Source organism: Oryza sativa, chromosome 1 (genome assembly GCF_034140825.1).
Source record: "Oryza sativa Japonica Group chromosome 1, ASM3414082v1".
Lineage (NCBI taxonomy): Eukaryota > Viridiplantae > Streptophyta > Magnoliopsida > Poales > Poaceae > Oryza > Oryza sativa.
In genome coordinates, this window is record NC_089035.1 from 25,932,984 (window position 1) to 25,952,453 (window position 19,470).

At 40.8% G+C, this 19,470-nt stretch overlaps 4 protein-coding genes across 7 annotated transcripts; all 4 read left to right on the top strand.

The window, feature by feature from the left end:
* The first annotated feature begins 172 nt into the window (after positions 1-172).
* LOC4326594 (glucose-1-phosphate adenylyltransferase large subunit 2, cytosolic-like) lies at positions 173-8,278 on the top strand. Of its 4 annotated transcripts, none has more exons than XM_015794917.3 (17): positions 173-599; positions 1,487-1,569; positions 3,986-4,216; positions 4,609-4,731; positions 5,337-5,507; positions 5,605-5,694; positions 5,799-5,885; positions 5,966-6,021; positions 6,114-6,207; positions 6,334-6,446; positions 6,513-6,585; positions 6,905-6,985; positions 7,167-7,253; positions 7,333-7,437; positions 7,581-7,687; positions 7,783-7,843; positions 7,936-8,278. In XM_015794917.3, the coding sequence occupies exons 3-17, from the start codon at positions 4,010-4,012 to the stop codon at positions 8,035-8,037; spliced, it is 1,557 nt and encodes a 518-aa protein (XP_015650403.1). In that variant the 5' UTR covers positions 173-599; positions 1,487-1,569; positions 3,986-4,009; the 3' UTR covers positions 8,038-8,278. The 4 variants fall into 4 exon arrangements, with proteins under 4 accessions (XP_015650403.1, XP_015650395.1, XP_015650387.1 ...); XM_015794901.3 differs by lacking the exon at positions 173-599 and adding an exon at positions 2,670-2,878 and having other exon boundaries at positions 1,209-1,569; positions 3,980-4,216; XM_015794909.3 differs by lacking the exon at positions 173-599 and having other exon boundaries at positions 990-1,569; positions 3,980-4,216.
* A 1,225-nt stretch (positions 8,279-9,503) lies between these two features.
* Positions 9,504-13,482, top strand: LOC4326595 (protein INVOLVED IN DE NOVO 2). The gene is made up of 7 exons (XM_015794932.3): positions 9,504-9,729; positions 10,059-10,979; positions 11,118-11,299; positions 11,539-11,628; positions 11,724-12,011; positions 12,146-12,358; positions 12,862-13,482. The coding sequence occupies exons 2-7, from the start codon at positions 10,088-10,090 to the stop codon at positions 13,084-13,086; spliced, it is 1,890 nt and encodes a 629-aa protein (XP_015650418.1). The 5' UTR covers positions 9,504-9,729; positions 10,059-10,087; the 3' UTR covers positions 13,087-13,482.
* A 375-nt stretch (positions 13,483-13,857) lies between these two features.
* LOC136356950 (uncharacterized) lies at positions 13,858-14,639 on the top strand. The gene has a single exon (XM_066311636.1). The coding sequence runs from the start codon at positions 13,858-13,860 to the stop codon at positions 14,311-14,313; it is 456 nt and encodes a 151-aa protein (XP_066167733.1). The 3' UTR covers positions 14,314-14,639.
* A 144-nt stretch (positions 14,640-14,783) lies between these two features.
* On the top strand, positions 14,784-17,448 carry LOC4326596 (SNF1-related protein kinase regulatory subunit gamma-1). Its single transcript, XM_015794946.3, has 7 exons — positions 14,784-15,085; positions 15,185-15,354; positions 15,531-15,620; positions 15,791-15,952; positions 16,038-16,120; positions 16,719-16,907; positions 16,996-17,448. Exons 1-7 carry the CDS (start codon positions 14,935-14,937, stop codon positions 17,372-17,374), a joined length of 1,224 nt encoding a protein of 407 aa, XP_015650432.1. The 5' UTR covers positions 14,784-14,934; the 3' UTR covers positions 17,375-17,448.
* The last annotated feature ends 2,022 nt before the right edge of the window (positions 17,449-19,470 follow it).

Consider the following 19,470-nt stretch of genomic DNA (forward strand, 5'->3'; position numbering starts at 1 on the left):
GAATGTGTTGTATCTGGTTTCGTGGTTCATGGACGATTTTGTAACTTGATGACAAGGAGGGACCTTCGGTGTACTTTTTTCCAAACGATGGCAAGCCGAGAGCGTGGTAAAAGCCCAGAACCGATCGCACCTGACAGGCCTAATTCCTGACGGCTTCACCCACGCTTCCCCCGGAAGGCCGGAAATGCTCCGCCGGGACAGCAGAGACGGACATCGCCGGTGCGGTGGCTCCGGCGCCGGCGCCGGCGGGAGCGCTCCCCACCGTGAAAACCCTAGCGCTCCTGCGTCCAGTCCCCAGCGGTCCGCGAGAAGCCATCGACGCGACGCGGAGCCTGATGGTGATGGACCCGTCGTCGCTTCCTCGGTCGCCCCGATTTCCTCCCCCGCGGCACCGCTGCCGGGTTCCGGTCCCCGGTGGCGACGCTCCCGGATTGGCTTATACATCCGGAGGCCAATCCTGCACGGGATGCCCTGTACCACCATCTCGTCCTCCGCTTCACCGTCTCGGCGACACGCTCGGTGCCACTAACTCCCTGTTTCCCTAAGTACTCAATTACTCATATCATTCTCATCATTAATGTCCCTTCTGCAACAAAATGGTAAGCTATGTTTTGGACACATTCCCATTCATTTCCCTAGTACAGCGGTGGTGGTTCTTTTGAGTTTGCATATGATGGAGGGGATAGGTTTGCGTTGCGTTCATCCTTATGTATCCAATATTAAGATAAGTGTAGCATCGGTAGCACAATGTTTCCAGAATTCTTTTATATGCAAAGAGTTCGTGTCAAACAAGTAGGCATGTTTCAACTGGATTGAAGCATACAACCATATATATATATATATATATATATATATATATATATATATATATATATATATATATATATATATATATATATATATATATATATATATATATATATATATATAACAAAGTTCAAAAGGATTGCATTGATTGAACAAAGAGATAACCAATTATTTCCTTTTTTTTTCTTTTGTATGTTGTATGGTGTTTGCTGAAAAGGATCAAAACCTGAACAGTATAACTCAAGGTTTAATGGAGGAGCAAGAAATGTACTAATATGACACCTTATAATAGTTTGTTTGGACAAAAGGAGAAGGGGATTATGCTCAATCCCTTCGGCTTGGCAGAGAAACAAATCCTGACAGAATAAAAAGAACAAGTTTCTATATTTTAGATTACGATAGTTTGACCTGTACTTTTTTCCTTCAAGTGAAGTGCTATCTCAAAGTTGTAAAAAAATAGTTTCTTCAATTTTTCAGTTATATTTATTTTGAAAATGGGAAGTTACAATATCTTTTTGATTTAAATGGTCTTTTCCTTCAGAACTGGACCCTCTTACAGAATTGACTAGCAGTTAATTTACCTGTGCAAATGCTTGGATCAATGACTAGTTACTTTCAAAAGTCATAAGAACGGTCTCTCTTTCAGTATTTGACGGTGTGTTGCTTGTTGAACATATAGCCATAGCCATGTATTGGTGTACAATGCAAATTCATGTTTTATAGGCAAGAAAACTGGACTGCCTTGGAGAGATGAGTTCAAAGGTACAACATTCTAAGTTCTTCTGTTTATGAGAATAATGTTTACAATATGTTAAGATTCAGAATTGCCTTGTGAAACTCCTAAATATATTTTTACTGAACATGGAACTACAAGTGTTATATTGCACAGTAAAATACATTAAACAAATTTAATAATATACTTTTGTACTAATAAATATTTTTCATATTATATCAAGACTTTACTCGAGTTTTCTCGGTCCCATCATTGGTTCTCTGAAGCATGGTTCATCTCTATTTTTTTTAGCATCATAAGAAATCGGATAAGATTGAGCTCATATTTCACAAATGCGAATCAATTTTACTGTAAAATAGAACTCAAATGAACTGAGACTGGAGAGCAAGATAGAAGTGGCAACATATGGAAATTGAAAAGTCATTTTGGTATTTATCTGAAAGCTTTATTGAGCTTTGTGAATGGACCTTGCGTGAGCTCTGAAACCAGCTTACCACCGTTAGTTCCAGCTCGGTTTTCTTTTTTTCCCCTTAAAGGTTTCATGCGTATCGTGACAGATGTTACATAATGACAAATTCCCCAGCTGGAGCACCTTTATCCCTGCTGTTTGCATGAAATTAGCTTGTCTTGTAGTTCCCTCCAGCAAAAAGAAGTCTGAAACAAAACAACATTTCGAAAAAAAGGCATCCATGAGTTAGCATTTCTACAGTTGTCTATAGAGGGGAAGGCTGCACGACAAAGTTTCCAGGCTTGGAAACAACCTCTTATGTAAAATTTTTCGTATGTATCAGATGATTTGTTTGCGTTACGGCATCTCCACCTAACATCACCTTCATCATGCGCCTATGGTCTTTCTCTTGCCTGTTTTATACGTAAAATTGGAAACGACAGAAACTTTTGCCATCTTTATTAAAGGAAGGCAAATATGCAAATATAGGCATCAAGATCACAGTTAGTGGATTATCATCTTTGTAGGTTAACATGTCCTACCCCAGGGGAGCTTATACTCAAGTACTCCATGCATTTTCATGAAATGAGAAAAAACGATTTTTAAGAGAAATGTACTTTCTTGTATTTATGCCAAATGGCAAGGACTGAAAGGGAAAAACTAAGAAAGGGAACGTTACAGTAAGGCTCTGTGGGGACTGGGGACTTCAGAGAAACGTGAACCCTGCTTCCTTCCTCTGCATGAACATAACACCAGAGGTTTCCAGCCTTTCACACAGTTGTTGATGGCTTCACACAATTCATCTCTACCTCCTGACTCTTTATAAGGACCCCCAGCATCACCACAATTGCACAAGTACAGGCATTAGATCCACAAGAACACTTGGGCAGGCAAGCACCTCTTTGATCTTTAAGCCGTTGTTATGTTCTATTTCTGAGCATATGGTTTCTAGTTATATTCTTTTTCTTCATTCGTTTCATATCTTTGAAGTGTTGATGCAAATGCGGTGAACAACTATCAACTGTGTACTCTCCAAGTGAATGCGAATAATCATTTCCTGTGAGAATTGTGGGCTAGATAAACGAATGAAATGCTGTTTTATCTATGTCATGTGTGGAAATTTAGTTAATTTTCCGGTCTTTTTATGCATTGAGATGGGTATGCTGTTTTTTTAGTTGGGTCCCATCATCTTGAGAATTCTTTCAAATTTCCTTTTCTTTATCCTATATAAAGGATAGAGAAGGCGTATGCCTAGGTGCACCAACCCTGAAAGTTTTATTCTAATTGCGGGAATGGTTTGTAATTTTTGCTTGTTCAGGTTCTTTTTCGTGGCCTTTCTTTTTTTTCCCCTTATTTTGCTTAGTCTTTCACAGTCCAATTTTTGGGAAGTAGTATATCTTAGTTTGGTCCTAAGGCACCATGTTGTACTGCAGGAAAAAAAAGAGTAATTGTATTCTGTTTTTTCCTTGATTACTATATCCCTGTTTTAATTAATTTTGTGCCTTTGTTGTTTGATGTTGGAACTTCAATGCCCATAATTAGTCATTTGACTTGTTTTGGGTTTTGACGCTATCTTGAGTGCCATAGGAAACTGGTAGAATTTAGTAATAATTTTATATAGACTGAATGTTGAGCCCACCACAAATGGTTTCCTTCTGTACAAGTATTTAATAACTCAAGCACAGGAAACATCAGATCTCTAATCTAAAGGTTAACAATGGGCTCAAGCAGGAGCAGTAGTTCAGCTCTATCTGTATATTTAGAAGGGCTGGATCTACCTGTCCACCAGCTTTTAATTTTACCCTGGCAGCTGGATAACTTCTTGTCTGTTAATTTCATTTAGTGCTGTGTTATTTTCTTCTTGTTGTTCAGGATGGATGCTTTTGAATTTCTGGAATTTCGTATTTTGTTCTATCTCTTTATGAAATGACGTTATGGCACACTTTTTCTGCATATTCTTGATGAAAATAATTACCTAGTCATTTTTTTAGTTGCAGGTTTGTCTGGGACTTTGAGTACCCATGCAATTCATGATGCCATTGGATACGAATGCTTGTGCACAACCAATGAGAAGGGCTGGTGAGGGTGCTGGGACTGAGAGGTTGATGGAAAGATTGAATATTGGGGGCATGACTCAGGAGAAAGCACTGAGGAAGAGGTGCTTTGGTGATGGAGTTACTGGAACTGCACGATGTGTGTTCACATCAGATGCTGATAGAGACACTCCTGTAAGCATTTAACTCTCTTGTAAATTTGTCGTTTTCTTTTTATTGAATTTGTTATTTCACAATTGTGTTCCACAGGCACAATGCACTTATTCAAGATTATAGAGAATTGTAGCTTTCATCACTGCATTCGACCTATGGACATCTTGATTTACTAATAATACAGTAAGAACTTATGGGACAAATTTTATAAGATGGTTAACCAGCCAGAAGATTGGATAATTGATGTGGTGTAGTTCCATGCAATATACAATTAATTATTTCGTCCTTCAGTTGACTTTCCCTCTTAGTTTGTAGGCGTATTCATGAATTGTTGTTCCATATGTGTATAAATGCACAGGAAGTGCGTATATACCATCCACTTCAAGTAATCTAACTGAGCTTAAAATTTACAGCATCTTCGGACACAATCCTCCCGAAAGAATTATGCTGATGCAAGCCACGTTTCTGCTGTCATTTTGGGTGGAGGCACTGGAGTTCAACTCTTTCCTCTGACAAGCACAAGGGCTACCCCCGCTGTAAGAAAGTGAAACACTATTTATATCTAATGTTGACTACTGTACTGTGCAGATAATAGATTTTTAATTGTGGATAACATACTTAGAACTTAAGAAAAAGTTTGGAATCTCTTGTCAGTTTAAACTTTAAACAAGTGCTAATTTTAACTTGCTGTTCTTAATGTCTGTCGCTTAACTTGATTGAGTGACTGCAAATCAAGTTACAACAACATCTGGTATCATTTGGTTATTTCGACTTGCTTACTATGTCATACGGTTACTACATTACTATCCATTTGGAACTACTCTTTCTAGGGGCCTAGACTAATGAGACACACTAATCAATATCAGAGTATCACATCAACACAACTAAGTATTAGATACAAGGATGCTAATCAACAAGTTATCTACTTTTAGAACTTCATCCGAGAAAACATATGCTAGTAGTATGTTGTATTTTACCATGATGCCTAAAAGCATCAAATTTAATTCTCTCATAACCTTAAGCCATCTAACTTTCACTCATCCAATCAGGCTATCAATGACTAGGAGATAGATGATTCGAAATTTCGTTGTCAACTGTGAATGAATAATCTAAATTCTATTTTTATTTTTCTATTACTTAGGTTCCTGTTGGAGGATGTTACAGGCTTATTGACATCCCTATGAGCAATTGCTTCAATAGCGGAATAAATAAAATATTTGTGATGACTCAGTTCAATTCTGCTTCTCTTAATCGCCATATCCATCATACATACCTTGGTGGGGGGATCAACTTTACTGATGGGTCTGTGCAGGTAATTTACCTCCATATTCTTGATATGCCTTAGTGGAAACCAGTTACTAGCAGTAGCAGGTAGCAACATTAATTGAACTAACGTTGGCAATATATAGGTATTGGCTGCTACACAAATGCCTGACGAACCGGCTGGATGGTTCCAGGGTACAGCAGATGCTATCAGAAAATTTATGTGGATACTTGAGGTAATTAATTTGTTTCTTCCCTGATATTAATGGGTAATAATTCTTGCAGAATGTAACTTTTATCATGGATCATAAAATACCCCTTCTATTGCATTCCTGTCCAGGATCATTACAATCAAAACAACATTGAGCACGTTGTAATCTTGTGTGGAGATCAGCTTTACAGGATGAATTACATGGAGCTTGTGCAGGTGCATTATGTTGTCATTCTTTTTACTTCATGTATTCTTGATTTTCGATTGAGCAATACTTTGACATGTAATACTTGCAGAAACATGTCGATGACAATGCTGACATTACCATATCATGTGCTCCCATCGACGGGAGGTAAATTAGTTCTTGTGCATCCTGATTCTATGAGCGTGCCTTATCCAACATAAGATGCATGTGTTCTAATTTTCTTCTTTTTTATTGGGAAGCCGAGCTTCTGACTATGGACTGGTGAAGTTTGATGATTCAGGCCGTGTGATCCAATTTCTTGAGAAACCAGAGGGTGCTGATTTGGAATCGATGGTTAGTAATTGTCATCTTTACTGTTCTCTTGAGAAATCTTTTCTTTAGTTCATCTGCACGGTTGGTCTGTCAGAAATAAATATCTATTTCTGCATAATGCTGCACTAAATCAACTGATCACTGCAGAAAGTTGATACCAGCTTCCTCAGCTATGCAATAGATGACAAACAAAAGTATCCCTACATTGCATCAATGGGAATTTATGTCTTGAAAAAGGATGTTCTTTTAGACATTCTGAAGTAAGTGTCACCCATTTGTGATAGTTCGGTCCACTTCCTATGTCTTCTGATAATTCGTATTCTTAGGTCAAAATATGCACACCTGCAAGACTTTGGATCAGAAATTCTCCCGAGAGCTGTTTTAGAGCATAATGTGAAGGTAAGTTCCGAACAACTGTAATCCGGGTTTCCTACATAATCTCCATCTATTGCTTTTGCATATTCAATGGTTTAGTTAATGCTACCTCCACCCACAGTGGACATCAACACAGTCTGAAAACACAAGTTTGACCAGTAGTTTCCATTGTGATATACTTATAGAGTATGATAAATTTACAGTCTGAATATCCTTAGTGTTTTGTGGTTGCTGGAGCGCTGGGAGTAACTAGCATGACAACACCCAGAGCAATATACAGATCAATGAGCTTTTTACATTTTGCCTACTCTATATAACTTGAACTAGCACTATATTGTTTTAGGCATGTGTCTTCACAGAATATTGGGAGGATATTGGAACAATCAAATCATTTTTTGATGCTAACTTGGCCCTCACCGAGCAGGTATTGCCACATATGTATTCTGTACAACTGATGCACTCTTTAACATATTGCGAGACACCTTGTACAGTAATACCCAAAGATGTCTTACAGAGTCTAATGATTTACCCATTATTCTTCAGTTAACTTACTGCTAACACCAATTTGTATACAAAAGTTGTCTGAACATGTTTCTCCGTTCCAGCCTCCAAAGTTCGAATTTTATGATCCAAAAACTCCTTTCTTCACCTCACCTCGATACTTACCTCCAGCAAGATTGGAGAAGTGCAAGGTATGAGTCATGTAAACCACAGTTGTTGCTTCAGATCACAGCAAATGCAATTTAAATTTTGGATCTTTTTTTTGTGCAGATCAAAGATGCAATAATCTCCGATGGCTGTTCCTTTAGTGAATGCACCATTGAGCATTCTGTCATTGGAATCTCTTCACGCGTTAGCATCGGGTGTGAACTCAAGGTACTTTATCAAGACATAAAGCTCATAGTTTGGACATTCAATGCATCAAAATTTGATGTCTTATTAAGATTAGATTGATTCATAGGTACTGTTTGGAAACTACCAATTATTCTCATGTAGTTTTGCAATTCTAAAATTCACAGGATACCATGATGATGGGTGCAGATCAATATGAAACTGAAGAAGAAACTTCAAAGCTATTGTTTGAAGGCAAGGTCCCAATTGGTATAGGCGAGAACACAAAGATAAGGTGAGCCACATCTGGACTAATGCTTACATATTACTGTCCTTACCTGGCAATATCGTGTTTCCAAATGTATGAGACCTTCGTTTCATGAATTTTAGGAACTGTATCATCGACATGAATGCTAGAATTGGCAGGAACGTGATCATTGCAAACACTCAGGTGAGCAAGTATATGTATTTAACTACTCCAAAGTCGATGAACTCATCTTTTATAAACACTTGGTAACCACACGAGTTCACTGCGTATGATAGGGGGTCCAAGAGTCTGATCACCCTGAAGAGGGATACTACATAAGGTCTGGAATTGTGGTGATCCTGAAGAATGCAACCATCAAGGACGGGACCGTCATATAAAAGCATAGATAGGCCTTGGAATCGCACCTCCAGTCATCTGAAAACTGGCATCCATTGATGTGGGATTTTGATGCATGAGTTGGATTCAAGACGGATAGCGTAGCCTCCATGGCGAAGTGGTGTTTTTGGTTTAGCTATATGCCTATATGCAATAAGCTGCCTGAGGAAGTCGCGCAACCTTTTGTGTAATTTCAGGTTTATGTACTTGGTTTGTTTTGGAATGGGAACTCTATTATTGGTATTCTGAAGTTTGCACCTCTCTCTCAGCAGACTTGTCCTGTAATTTGCTTCGCTTGTTTGATGTGTCTTCGGTTTTTTAATTCTCACCTCCTTGCAACATATGAGACAGAAGAGCTTATGGGGGAAGTAAACAGCTGTAAGGAAATGAAGAGCGTGTGCAATTGGTTTGCTCTTGCTCGGCAGGTAAGATCAGAGCCAATCGCTGCCATCGGTTGGTATAATGCTGATTATAAGCAACAATGTAATGTAATTTATAGTTAAAACTTTTATTTACGTGTACCTAACGATGTGGAATTCAATACTGACAAATAAACTTTGATAAGAAAAATACAAAATCATCTTTGAAATTATGTTTTAGAAAATCATATTTAATGAAGGCTGCATTTGAAGGTAGAGGTTGGGAACTTCACATTTTTGCACACAAAACGGAATGATCAATTAGCGCATGATTAATTAAGAGTTTACTAAAATAAAATTGAAAAATTGATTAATATGATTTTTTAAAGTAGACATATCATTTAGCAGAATTAGCTAAAATAAACTTGAAAAATTGATTAATATAATTTTTTGAAGGTAGCTAGATTTTTTTTTTTAAAAAATACTCCCTCTGTAAAAAAAAAGCTAATCTAGTAGGGGATGTGACCCCTCCTAGTATTACGAATCTGGATAATGGATTGTCTGTCTAGATTTATTGTATTAAGAGGGACATTGTTCAGATTCGTCCTAGGTGTTTTTTTTTTTTGGAATGGAGGGAGTACATCCTAAGAGAACGGAGGTACTCCCTCCATTTCACAATGTAATATTTTTTAGTATTGTTCACGTACATATAGATATTAATGAATCTAAATACATATATATGTCTAGATTCATTAACATCTAAAGAAATATAGACAATACTAGAAAGTGTTGCATTGTAAAATGGAGGCCGTGGGACCTTCCGTGCCGAACATAACCCTATATGTTCAGCTGCAGCATGCTCGTGGTGGTGGCTGTGTCACTCGACCTGTAGCATGCGAAGTGGACGAGGAGAGAGGGAAAGGAGATGGGCCCTCGTCTCACGAGCGCAGCACAGCCGTTCACTCTTAAATAAACGGTGTAGATTTCAGCTAATGCACGAAATTGCTCGTCTGCGGTAGCAATAGCTATGGCAGCGGATCCGCGCCCGAGATTTCCTCGTCCAGTCCGCTCCCTCCCTCATTCATTCGGTTCGGTAAATCGGTAGTAGTAATTCCCCTCAGTAGCTAGCTCTCACGGGGCCTCCTCACCCTCGGCCTCGCTCCTCTCCGGCGGAGCCTGGGCACGGCCGCCGGCCTTCTCCCCCTCCGCCGCCGCTCCACGCGCGCGCGCGCGGCGGCGGTCGAAGGCCAGGGCCCCGAAGGCACGTCGTGCACACGGCCTCCTCTCCCCTCCCCGATCCCGCCGCTCGCTCGCGCGCGCGCCGCCGGGCCTAAGGTATGCGCTCTCTCTCCTCTCGTAGCACTGATGAATCCTCGGCGCCATGCATGAGCGGGGGCATGGGTAGATTGGGGAGATCCAGCCCGACCTGGATTGATTCCTTTCTCTCCTGTTAACCCATACCAGTTTCGTTCTGATTTGTTTGATTCGTGGTGCGGTAGTGATAGCAATAGCAGTTTGTTTTGAACAAAATTTGGGGGGGTTCAGCTAAACCCCCCACGCCCCACGTTTGATCCGCCCCTATGCTCATCGTGCATTCGATAATGTTGACCGAGTTTATAATGTACAGTTGATTATCCTGCTCTCAGTCCTTGTTTCCTGTCCAGGTTGTCAGGATTTCCTTTCCTCTCTGAAGATGAGTCATAGTTCGGATGAAGATTCGGAAATCAGTGATTCTGAGATCGACGAGTACGCAGACAAATTTTATGCACGACTGGTGGCAGGGGAATTCAAAGTAAAGGATGGGCAGAGTTACAGCTGCCCATTTTGCAGTGGCAAGAAGAAGAAAGATTTCAACATAAACAATCTTATTCAGCATGCCTCGGGAGTAGGCGCTGCGTCTAATCGGCAGGCTAAAGATAAGGCAACCCATCGTGCCCTTGCCAAGCACTTGAAGAATGGCCTCACTAAGTCGTCAGGACAACAGTCACAGACAGCTGTTGTGGAGCCACAACCGCTTCCAAACAGAGATGAGAAGTTCGTGTGGCCCTGGATGGGTGTTCTAGTTAATGTGCCTACCGAATGGAAGGATGGGCGCCAAATTGGACGAAGTGGAAATCATTTGAAGGAGCAACTGTCACGCTTTTGCCCACTTAAGATCATTCCATTATGGAATTTTAGAGGTCATTCAGGGAATGCTATTGTTGAGTTTGGAAAAGATTGGCATGGCTTCAGAAATGCGCTTGCCTTTGAAGATTACTTTGGGAAAGAAGGATATGGTAGGAGGGACTGGAAGGAGAAACAGAATCAAGGGTCAAACCTCTTTGGATGGGTTGCAAGAGCTGAAGATCACACTTCTCCAGGGCTAATAGGCGACCATTTAAGAAAAAATGGTGACCTGAAGACTATCAATGATCTTGAGAATGAAGGAGCACGTAAAACTGACAAACTTGTAGCTAATTTAGCAAACCAAATTGAGGTAAAGAACAGGCATTTGCAGGAACTTGAAGTTACATACAATGAAAGAACTACATCACTTGAGAAGATGATGGGGCAAAGGGAACAGCTTCTCCAGAAATATAATGAAGGTTTGTGTTTTCATTAAGGTCTATTTGTCAGGATGCATGTATTTCGATCACCCTCTTTTTTAGAGAGGGAGAGAGTATTTATCACCCTTAACTGAATTTTCATTTATTAATTGATCGATTAAACTTAACTGCTATCAGAAATTCGCAAGATGCAGCAGCTAGCTCAGAGACATTCTCAGAAGATAATCGATGAGAATCAAAAGCTGCGTTCTGAACTGGAGTCCAAGATGAGTGAACTTAATACGAGATCCAAGGAGCTTGATGAGATTGCTGCAAAAAGTGATTATGACCGAAGGATCATTGATCAAGAGAAGCAGAAGGTGTGTGTTGTTGCATTTGCTTTTTCTCTCTTAAGAAGGGGGATAATTCATTTGTGGTTGCCCTATTTTGGTGGCAAATTGTGTATATTATTTATTTTCTGTTGCCATCTGCCTACTACTAGTGATCTTTCAGTATATGCTTTGGTTTTTGCATTTCATGTACTGTGCTGCAGATGGTTAGGCCTTGTTTTTCATCATTATCATGCAACTTATGCAAAGTTTTTATCGCTTGAACTCAGAATGCTATCAAATCAAGCCATCTTAAGTTGGCAACGTTGGAACAAGAGAGAGCTGATGAAAATGTGCTGAAGCTTGTAAGAGAACATAAGGTGTGTAGCAATCTCCTTTGTCCATTGTATTGTATGATACTTTAGTTCCCATACAATATCCTTCATATGGAAGTCTTATTGTAATGAAATTGCAGAGAGAGAAAGAAGCTGCTGTAAAGAAAATTTTGAAGTTAGAACAGCAGGTGGATGCAAAACAAAAGCTTGAATTAGATATACAGCAGTTAAAGGGCAAATTGGAAGTGATGAAGCATATGCCAGGGGATGAAGATTCAGCATTGAAAAATAAAATTGATGAATTGAGTGAGGAGCTGCAAGAAAAGATGGATGAACTAGATGCTATGGAGTCACTTAACCAAACTTTGGTTATTAAAGAAAGAAAAAGCAATACTGAAATGCAAGATGCCAGGAAGGAGCTTGAAAATGTATGTTACCTTTTAAGTTGAACAAACTGGATAGTGTTTTCTGTTTTAGGCTGTTTCAATGATGAGATCGATGTGTTTGGTGCTATTTCAGATTTGATGGTCATTTAATCATTCACCTATTGCATGTTCCACAGGGCTTACTTGATCTCTTAGATGGTCAATCACATATAGGAATAAAGAGAATGGGCGAGCTTGATCTGGAAGCATTTTCAAAAGCATGCAGAAAGATGTCATCGGAAGAGGATGCAGAGATTACTGCTGCCATTCTTTGTTCAAAGTGGCAAGCTGAAATTAAAAATCCTGATTGGCACCCTTTTAGGTTTGTCTTGGTTGATGGGCAGGAGAAGGTATGAATCTTTATTTGTGAAAATACTGCTTGTGCACATTTCCGCGGTTCCATAGTTTATAATTTTTAAGAATCGCTAGTATGGTACTTTGTTTTTAACTAAACAATCAGATCTCTCTCACACATATATAGATTTTGTTATTTTAGAGTGGCATATTAATGATTTTGTGTTTTATAGTGGTGTTTTGATATTGAAATATATATATATATATATATATATATATATATATATATATATATATATATATATATATATATATATATATATATATATATATAGAGAGAGAGAGAGAGAGAGAGAGAGAGAGAGAGAGAGAGAGACACACACACACACACACACACACACATACGACTTCCTCATCTTGCCTATTGCTAAAAACGCGAGTAACTCCTGTACAAAAAACCAACATACCATTCTACTCGCAACAACAGCCTGCCAAGATGTGACACTATATATTAAGTCTCATTACCTGCGCTATCTTATTTGACATCTATGTGTTGTAGGAAATTATCGAGGATGATGCCAAACTTCAAGAATTAAAAGAAGAGCATGGCGAAGACATATACAGATTGGTGAGGGACGCGCTGTGTGAAATTAATGAGTACAACCCTAGCGGCAGATTCCCAGTAGGAGAGCTGTGGAACTTCAAGGATAAACGGAAGGCCACTCTGAAGGAAACGGTCCAGTTCGTCCTGAGACAGTGGCGAGCGAACAGGAGGAAGCGCTAAGCCCACCTGTTCGATGCCATTGCGTGTAGCGCTGCTGTTTGCGTTCCACCTGATCTGGACATCATGCTACTTAAGCATTAGCTCATTCGAGATCTGTAGTAACTATGTAGTGGGGTTAGACCATGGCTGTTTCATTCCTTGTTGGACACAAAATAAGTTGGTACTATTGCAGTATCTGCATTGGTGGCCACCTATGGTCCACCTGTACAAGTAGATCTGTTTTCACCTGTTTTAGGTATGCTATGTACAGCCATGAACCGAGGTACTTTATTCATCTGCTTGGTATGCAGATGCAGCGGAATATGTAGTAGTATGACTGTATGAAGTACTGCTTGTCCGATTGAAGCCTGTATGAGCAAAGTAGAGAGACTGTATGAAGTGCTTCTCTGATTGAAATCTGTCAGTGCCTGGTTGGTGCTTGGCCTTCAGGGCAGACTGTTATTCAGCTCGATTATTTCGAAAGTAAACAACCTTTACTGGACTATATAGTGGTTGTTGCGTCAGCAACTGAACGCGTATTCTCCTTTTTAACACTGCATCGGGAGGAGGAGTGGGGTCCGCGCATGGACCATCAACTCCGATTCGGAGAAGAACATCCGTCCATAGGACCATAAATAGACACCGAGACTGGACTCCATCACGATCGCCTCCTTCACTTCTCCTTCCTTCCGCTCTCGATCCCTCTTGCCGAACCCTAGCTGCTCCCTTCCATCTCCATCTCCATCGCCCCAAGAAGCAAGAAGAGAGCTAGCACAGAAGCGGCCGGCAGCAATGGCAGCGGTGGAGACGCGCATCAGCATCACCGACTTCAGTTGCAAGATGGTGCCGGAGCACAAGGCCACGAGCGAGTCGACGTCGACGACGACCGCCTGCTCGTCCGTGCACATCCGCTGCAATGCCACCGTCAAGTACGCCTCCCGCCGCCTCCGCGGCAACGGCAAGCCCGTCCGCGACCGGCAGCCCGACAAGCCATGGACGACGGAGGAGACCCGCCCCGCGTCCACGACGGCGCCCGGCTCCGACGAGGCGTGCGGCATCTGCCGGGAGAAGTTCGGCATGGGCGGTGGCGCTGGCGCGTCCTCCGATCCCGTGAACCTGCCATGCGAGCACGCCTTCCACGCGAACTGCGTGCTCGCGTGGTTCTACAAGGGGAACACGTGCCCGGTGTGCAGCCACGACGTGTGCGGCCAGCTGGTCGCCGCGCCATGGACAAAGCTCGCGGCGTAAAGAAGTTGCTGCGTAATGCATGCCCGCCCGCCCGGACGGCCGACGTCGACGAACTCGACGGCGAGAAGCCGATGGATCATGGATCTTTCTTAAATTTCTTTCTTTGGCTGGACCGAACAGCTTGTGTTGCCTTGATAGTGTACTGTACACACTAGACATGAACTTGTTGATCATTGTTGAGACGCATCACGGTCACGGCATCAGCCGTCGTATGTAAAACTGCACCCTCCTAATATGATGCGGCGGGGCGTGCTTTGGTACGGAGCATTGCATGATTTATGCAAAATTAATTGTCTGATCAGTGATCTTTATTAACTGTCGACGAATACAAATGGGTAAAATAAGCATGGCTTGGCCCATCGTGGCCCAGTATAAACCTACTCAGGAAAGGCAAAAATATTCAGCGGACGACTCCAGAAAATGCAACACGTAGGCTGGTTCGGCAACCATGCCTCCCGCCGGCGGCGATCCGCGCGGCGCCGCGTGTCCCCGCGCATCCGCGGACGTGGCTGGGCAACTGCTCGCAAAAGGACACCGGACTACCGGAAGAAATACTCCCCGCAGTAAGGAACACATCCCACTGAACAGTAGTACTACAGAGTCTCACTCACGGCGTTGGACATGGAGACTGGAGCGGCGGGACAGGCCGGCGGCGGAGGACCGGCGGCGGCGGCGGCGGCGGGGGAGTACTGGAGCGAGGCGCTCAAGTCGTTCCTGGACCATATCCCCGTCTCGTCCGTCAACGGCGCGATCCAGCCCTCTCCCTCCCCAGGCAAGCACCGGTTTCTTGATTCCTACACGCGCCGGCCGGGGCCCGGGGGGGGGGGGGGGGGGGCGCTCATACGGTTTTGGTCTCGTGTCTGTGCTGCAGCGCTGGAGATCAGGCTCGATGGCTCCGTGCCGGACGCCATCGACTCCATGTACCGCAGCGATGTCGCCGGCGCGGTGATCGTCGACGATGTGCGGACTAGTTTCGGCAAGTTCGTCGATCGCGACATAGGATTCGTCGAGTTCCCAAGCCTCGTCTTGTGGGCGATTGAGGTAATGATCGATCGAACTGTTCGTCCGAATTACCGTGAGATTCCATCCTTCAGCTTCTCTATTTTTACTGTGTTACTATCTACCAGTGGTATGTTTCTTGCTTAGAGCAAACTCTGCTATTTCTGCAAGTTTTTTTTTTTTATGCTTCAGAAATTATCGAATTGCGTTGTTTTTAGGAATTTGACAAACTGGGAAGTGGAGCAGGTGACAAAAACTCCGACTTCCTGACAAGTCTAAAACAGCATCCTCAGATTGCAGAAACAAAGGTACATGTTTCTCTGCTTCCAAGAAGCACGTATCAGCGTGCTGCCATTAGTTCAGTAGTTCACTGAAATGAGGAAGTTGTTGATAACCGAATTGTTTGCTTGTGTTTCAACGATAACATGGAAGTTATACAAATTTACATTTCGGTTTCTGCTCTGACAAACGGAAACAGATTGCCTGGTTAGCAAAGTCGTTCCTATGGGAGCCATTCTTCCCCGTTCGATCCCATGATACACTCTTCCATGCAATGCTTCTCTTCTCAAAGCACCGCAGGATCAATGTGGTACCTGTTGTTGAGTTGATGAACTCCAGTGTTATTGGATTTGTAACGCAGGTACTTATTTGTGCATTTTTTTGAAGCTTGATGTTTTTATAGTAAGAATTCAATCATAAAGCTAATGGTTAATAGATCACACTAGAATGCAGTAATGGAATTGCTTCTCAGTTCAAGTGGTCTTGAGTGGCTCGATAAAATTGCAGACAAACAACTTTCTGAATTTAGGTAAGCCTTGATAATAAATGAAGTACTACCAGATTGCAGTTTTTCTTTTGTATCCAATGATAGGGGTGCAAGCAATAGAAGTAAATTGATTAAGTGATGAATATGGTTATTCATTTTTGGACTTAAACATATACTAGTGTGGCTGAGTGTGAGGCTAGAGGAAGTAGATCAATTATCTCAAAAAAAACAAGCTAGTGTACCAGCTCTTGCAATTTGCACAACTATGTGCTAATTCATTTTAGCTTTCAAAAACTGTTTGTTCTTCTTAAAAGTTCTAATATATGAATGGAAACGTATAAATTTTATTAAATTGTAGTTTTCTGCTATATGAATTGTATAACGGCAGAAATTTGGACTTCCGCACTAATTTGATTTTTCTTTTTTCTCTGGTCAAAATATTTGCATAATCATAAAAAATGAATCAATCTCAGCTTCTCACATGCATGAGCTAACTGTGCATGCTTTATTTTGCATGATGACTCATAAGTCGCAGACCTGAATTTGCATAGCACCTCGCTAGTTAAAATTGCTAGGCAGTGTTCCTGTCAAAAATGAAAAAATGTTGCTAGTGTGAACAGATTTCATTTGCATGTTGCAGGTTCGCAAATACGACCAAGCCTGTTTCAGTCTACTCGGATCAGACTCTCGCTGATGCATTGCATATTCTTTCAAAGGAGAAAATAGGAGTTGCAGTTGTTGACAGGAAAACCAGTTGTCTGATTGGATCAATACAGTGCAGCGATCTTTATCAGCTTCTGGACGATAGCTCCCTATTTAGGAACAGGAAGTAAGCATTGTTTTTCTTTCAGTTCTCTAATTCTTGTCCCTCCTCGACTCCTCGAGAATACTTTGCTGACCATATACATTCCTTTCAGGACATTAAGTGCGGAAGAATTCGTCAAACTGAAGAGCAAGGATGAGGACATCAGCACAGAAAATTCATCAGCTTCTGGTGGCCAAAATGTCCTCAGCCTCAGAACAGGGCAGAGGATAACAGCAGGCCTGCCTGTTACCAACCGCAAGTCTGACACCCTGAAGCAAGCAATGGAGAAGCTGACAGCGTCAAGAAGCAGCTGCAGCTTCATCGTCGACGAGCACGGGCGAGTCGAAGGAGTAGTCACGGCAAGGGACATCATCTCCGTCTTCTCCCCGCCATGCATGGACTCGAGGATCGACGGAGGCACCTTCTTCTCGGCTGCGCTTGCGCAGACCGGCTGCCGCGTTGAGCATGGGCAGATGATTCAGAACTCATAGTTTCTACCTCATCATCTAAAACAATGTTTACAGTTTTGTTGCCTGCAGAGATTTGACCTTGCGATTGTTGGTTATTCATGTTGAAAGCTTGACATTTTTAAAATCAAACTTGTTTAAAAAAGTCAAACTTATTTAAGTTTAGTTAAGTTTATCAAAAAAACATAACAATATTTTCGACACCAAACATAATATCAAAATATATAAGAGTATAAACATGCTATCAAAATATATTCATATCAAAATATATTCATGTTAGATTTAATTAAACTAATTTGATGTTGTAAGAGATGTTATTTCTTTTCCTATCAATCATTTGATGGAACTTCATATAAGTTTGACTTAAAAAAGTCAAAGTGTCGTCTTATAATATAAAGGAAAAAATCTAAATAACCCTCTAAACTTTAGATGAAAGTCTGTCTAGCACTCTGAACTTTGAAACCGGACATTCAATCCGCTAAACTTTACAATACCGTTTATATAATCCCCTAAGGTGATTTTGCATAGTGGTTTTTATCTAGTTTTTATATAAGTTGGATGAGTTTGATCACATATCATACATTTTGGACATATATATTAAAATTTTGACTTAAATCTTTCTTTTTCTCCTTATTAGCTCTCGCTTATAAAAAAGTACCAACATATAATAATAGTATGATATCATTATATAAGGATAAATTGATGATATGAAAATATGTTATATTAGTTATTCAAAACTGTTCGTTTAAGTTTCTAAAATATGCAAAACCATCATCTAAAACCACCTTAGGGGATAATATGGATGGTATGATAAAGTTCAAGGGGTTGGATGTCCGGTTTTAAAGTTCAGGGTACTAGACGGACTTCCATCTAAAGTTTAGGGTGGTATTTCGACTTTTTCCTAATATAAAATAGATGGAGTATATAAAAATTGAACAGTGACAATAGGATGATAATTCTGCAGTTGACAAGGTCATGTTTTTTATTGAACTTACAAGGGCATGTTATCATAGGCTTTCTAATCTGTACCTGTAATTTTTCTAGAAAAAAAATAGTTTGTCCCTTTTCTTTCCCCCCCCAAAAAAGATTATTTTGTCACTCGAATATGCTTCACCGTTTTTCGAAATTTCGGTTATTTTAGCCCTCCCCCCTCCCCCCGGCAAACCAATATATCGACCGAAATTTTCAGATTTTATCAAATGTTTGTTGAATTTGGTTAAAATTTATTCAAATCCAGTTAAATGTTTTTAAAAAAATTTCGAAAAGTGCCGAAAATCACGAAATTTTGGCCCAACTGAAATCACCGAAATTTTGGCCGAAATCGAAAATGCAAACCCTGATTAATGTACGCTAACAACGACATTTAACACAACAGGTTCAATTCCCAACGTGCACCAGAAAAAGGTTAATTTAAATTGCCGAGCTTGAAGAGTACTTTTAAATAAAAAAACCAACTTAGGATAGTATGTGATATATCCGAGGATAATGAATGTGGATAAAAGTTTATCCAGATTCATTGCTTTATGATAGGTCACACCATATTTTAAGTTTTTTTTAACGGATGGGGAGCAACTATATTCCAAAAGACGGATATTTAGAAAAGAACGCGGGTTTTTCGTAAATTTTTGGAAGATGAACAGTAAACACAAATCTGAAGTTCATATACTCATATTACTGCGTTCTAAAAGAACTCACTACTCTGTAAATGTGGAATATAGTCGCCTCTGCAGGGTTGCCGGCCCTTCGGTTCGCCCGGACCAGAGAGGGTTCACTCTATTTCAGAATAGACAAGAAATTTGGGACATCGAATTCTGCAAAAAAAAAAATGTTTTTGAAAGTTACACGATTTCGCTGAATCTGAACATTTTTTTTGCCGCGTCAGCCAAACCGACCAATCTATCTATCTACCTATCTATTATTCTATTATATTATTAAAACAGCTTTGAAAGGAGGCACCACGTTCGCTGTGGGGCTAGAAATTCTCACATTAATCGGAGAAAAAGAAAAGAAGAGTCCATGTAGAAATACAATTCAAAAATAGCTGAAATTCGGAATTAAAAGTAAACACTATCGAAAGAAGTTTCCATATAAGAACTCAATACGAGATTAATCGAAATTCG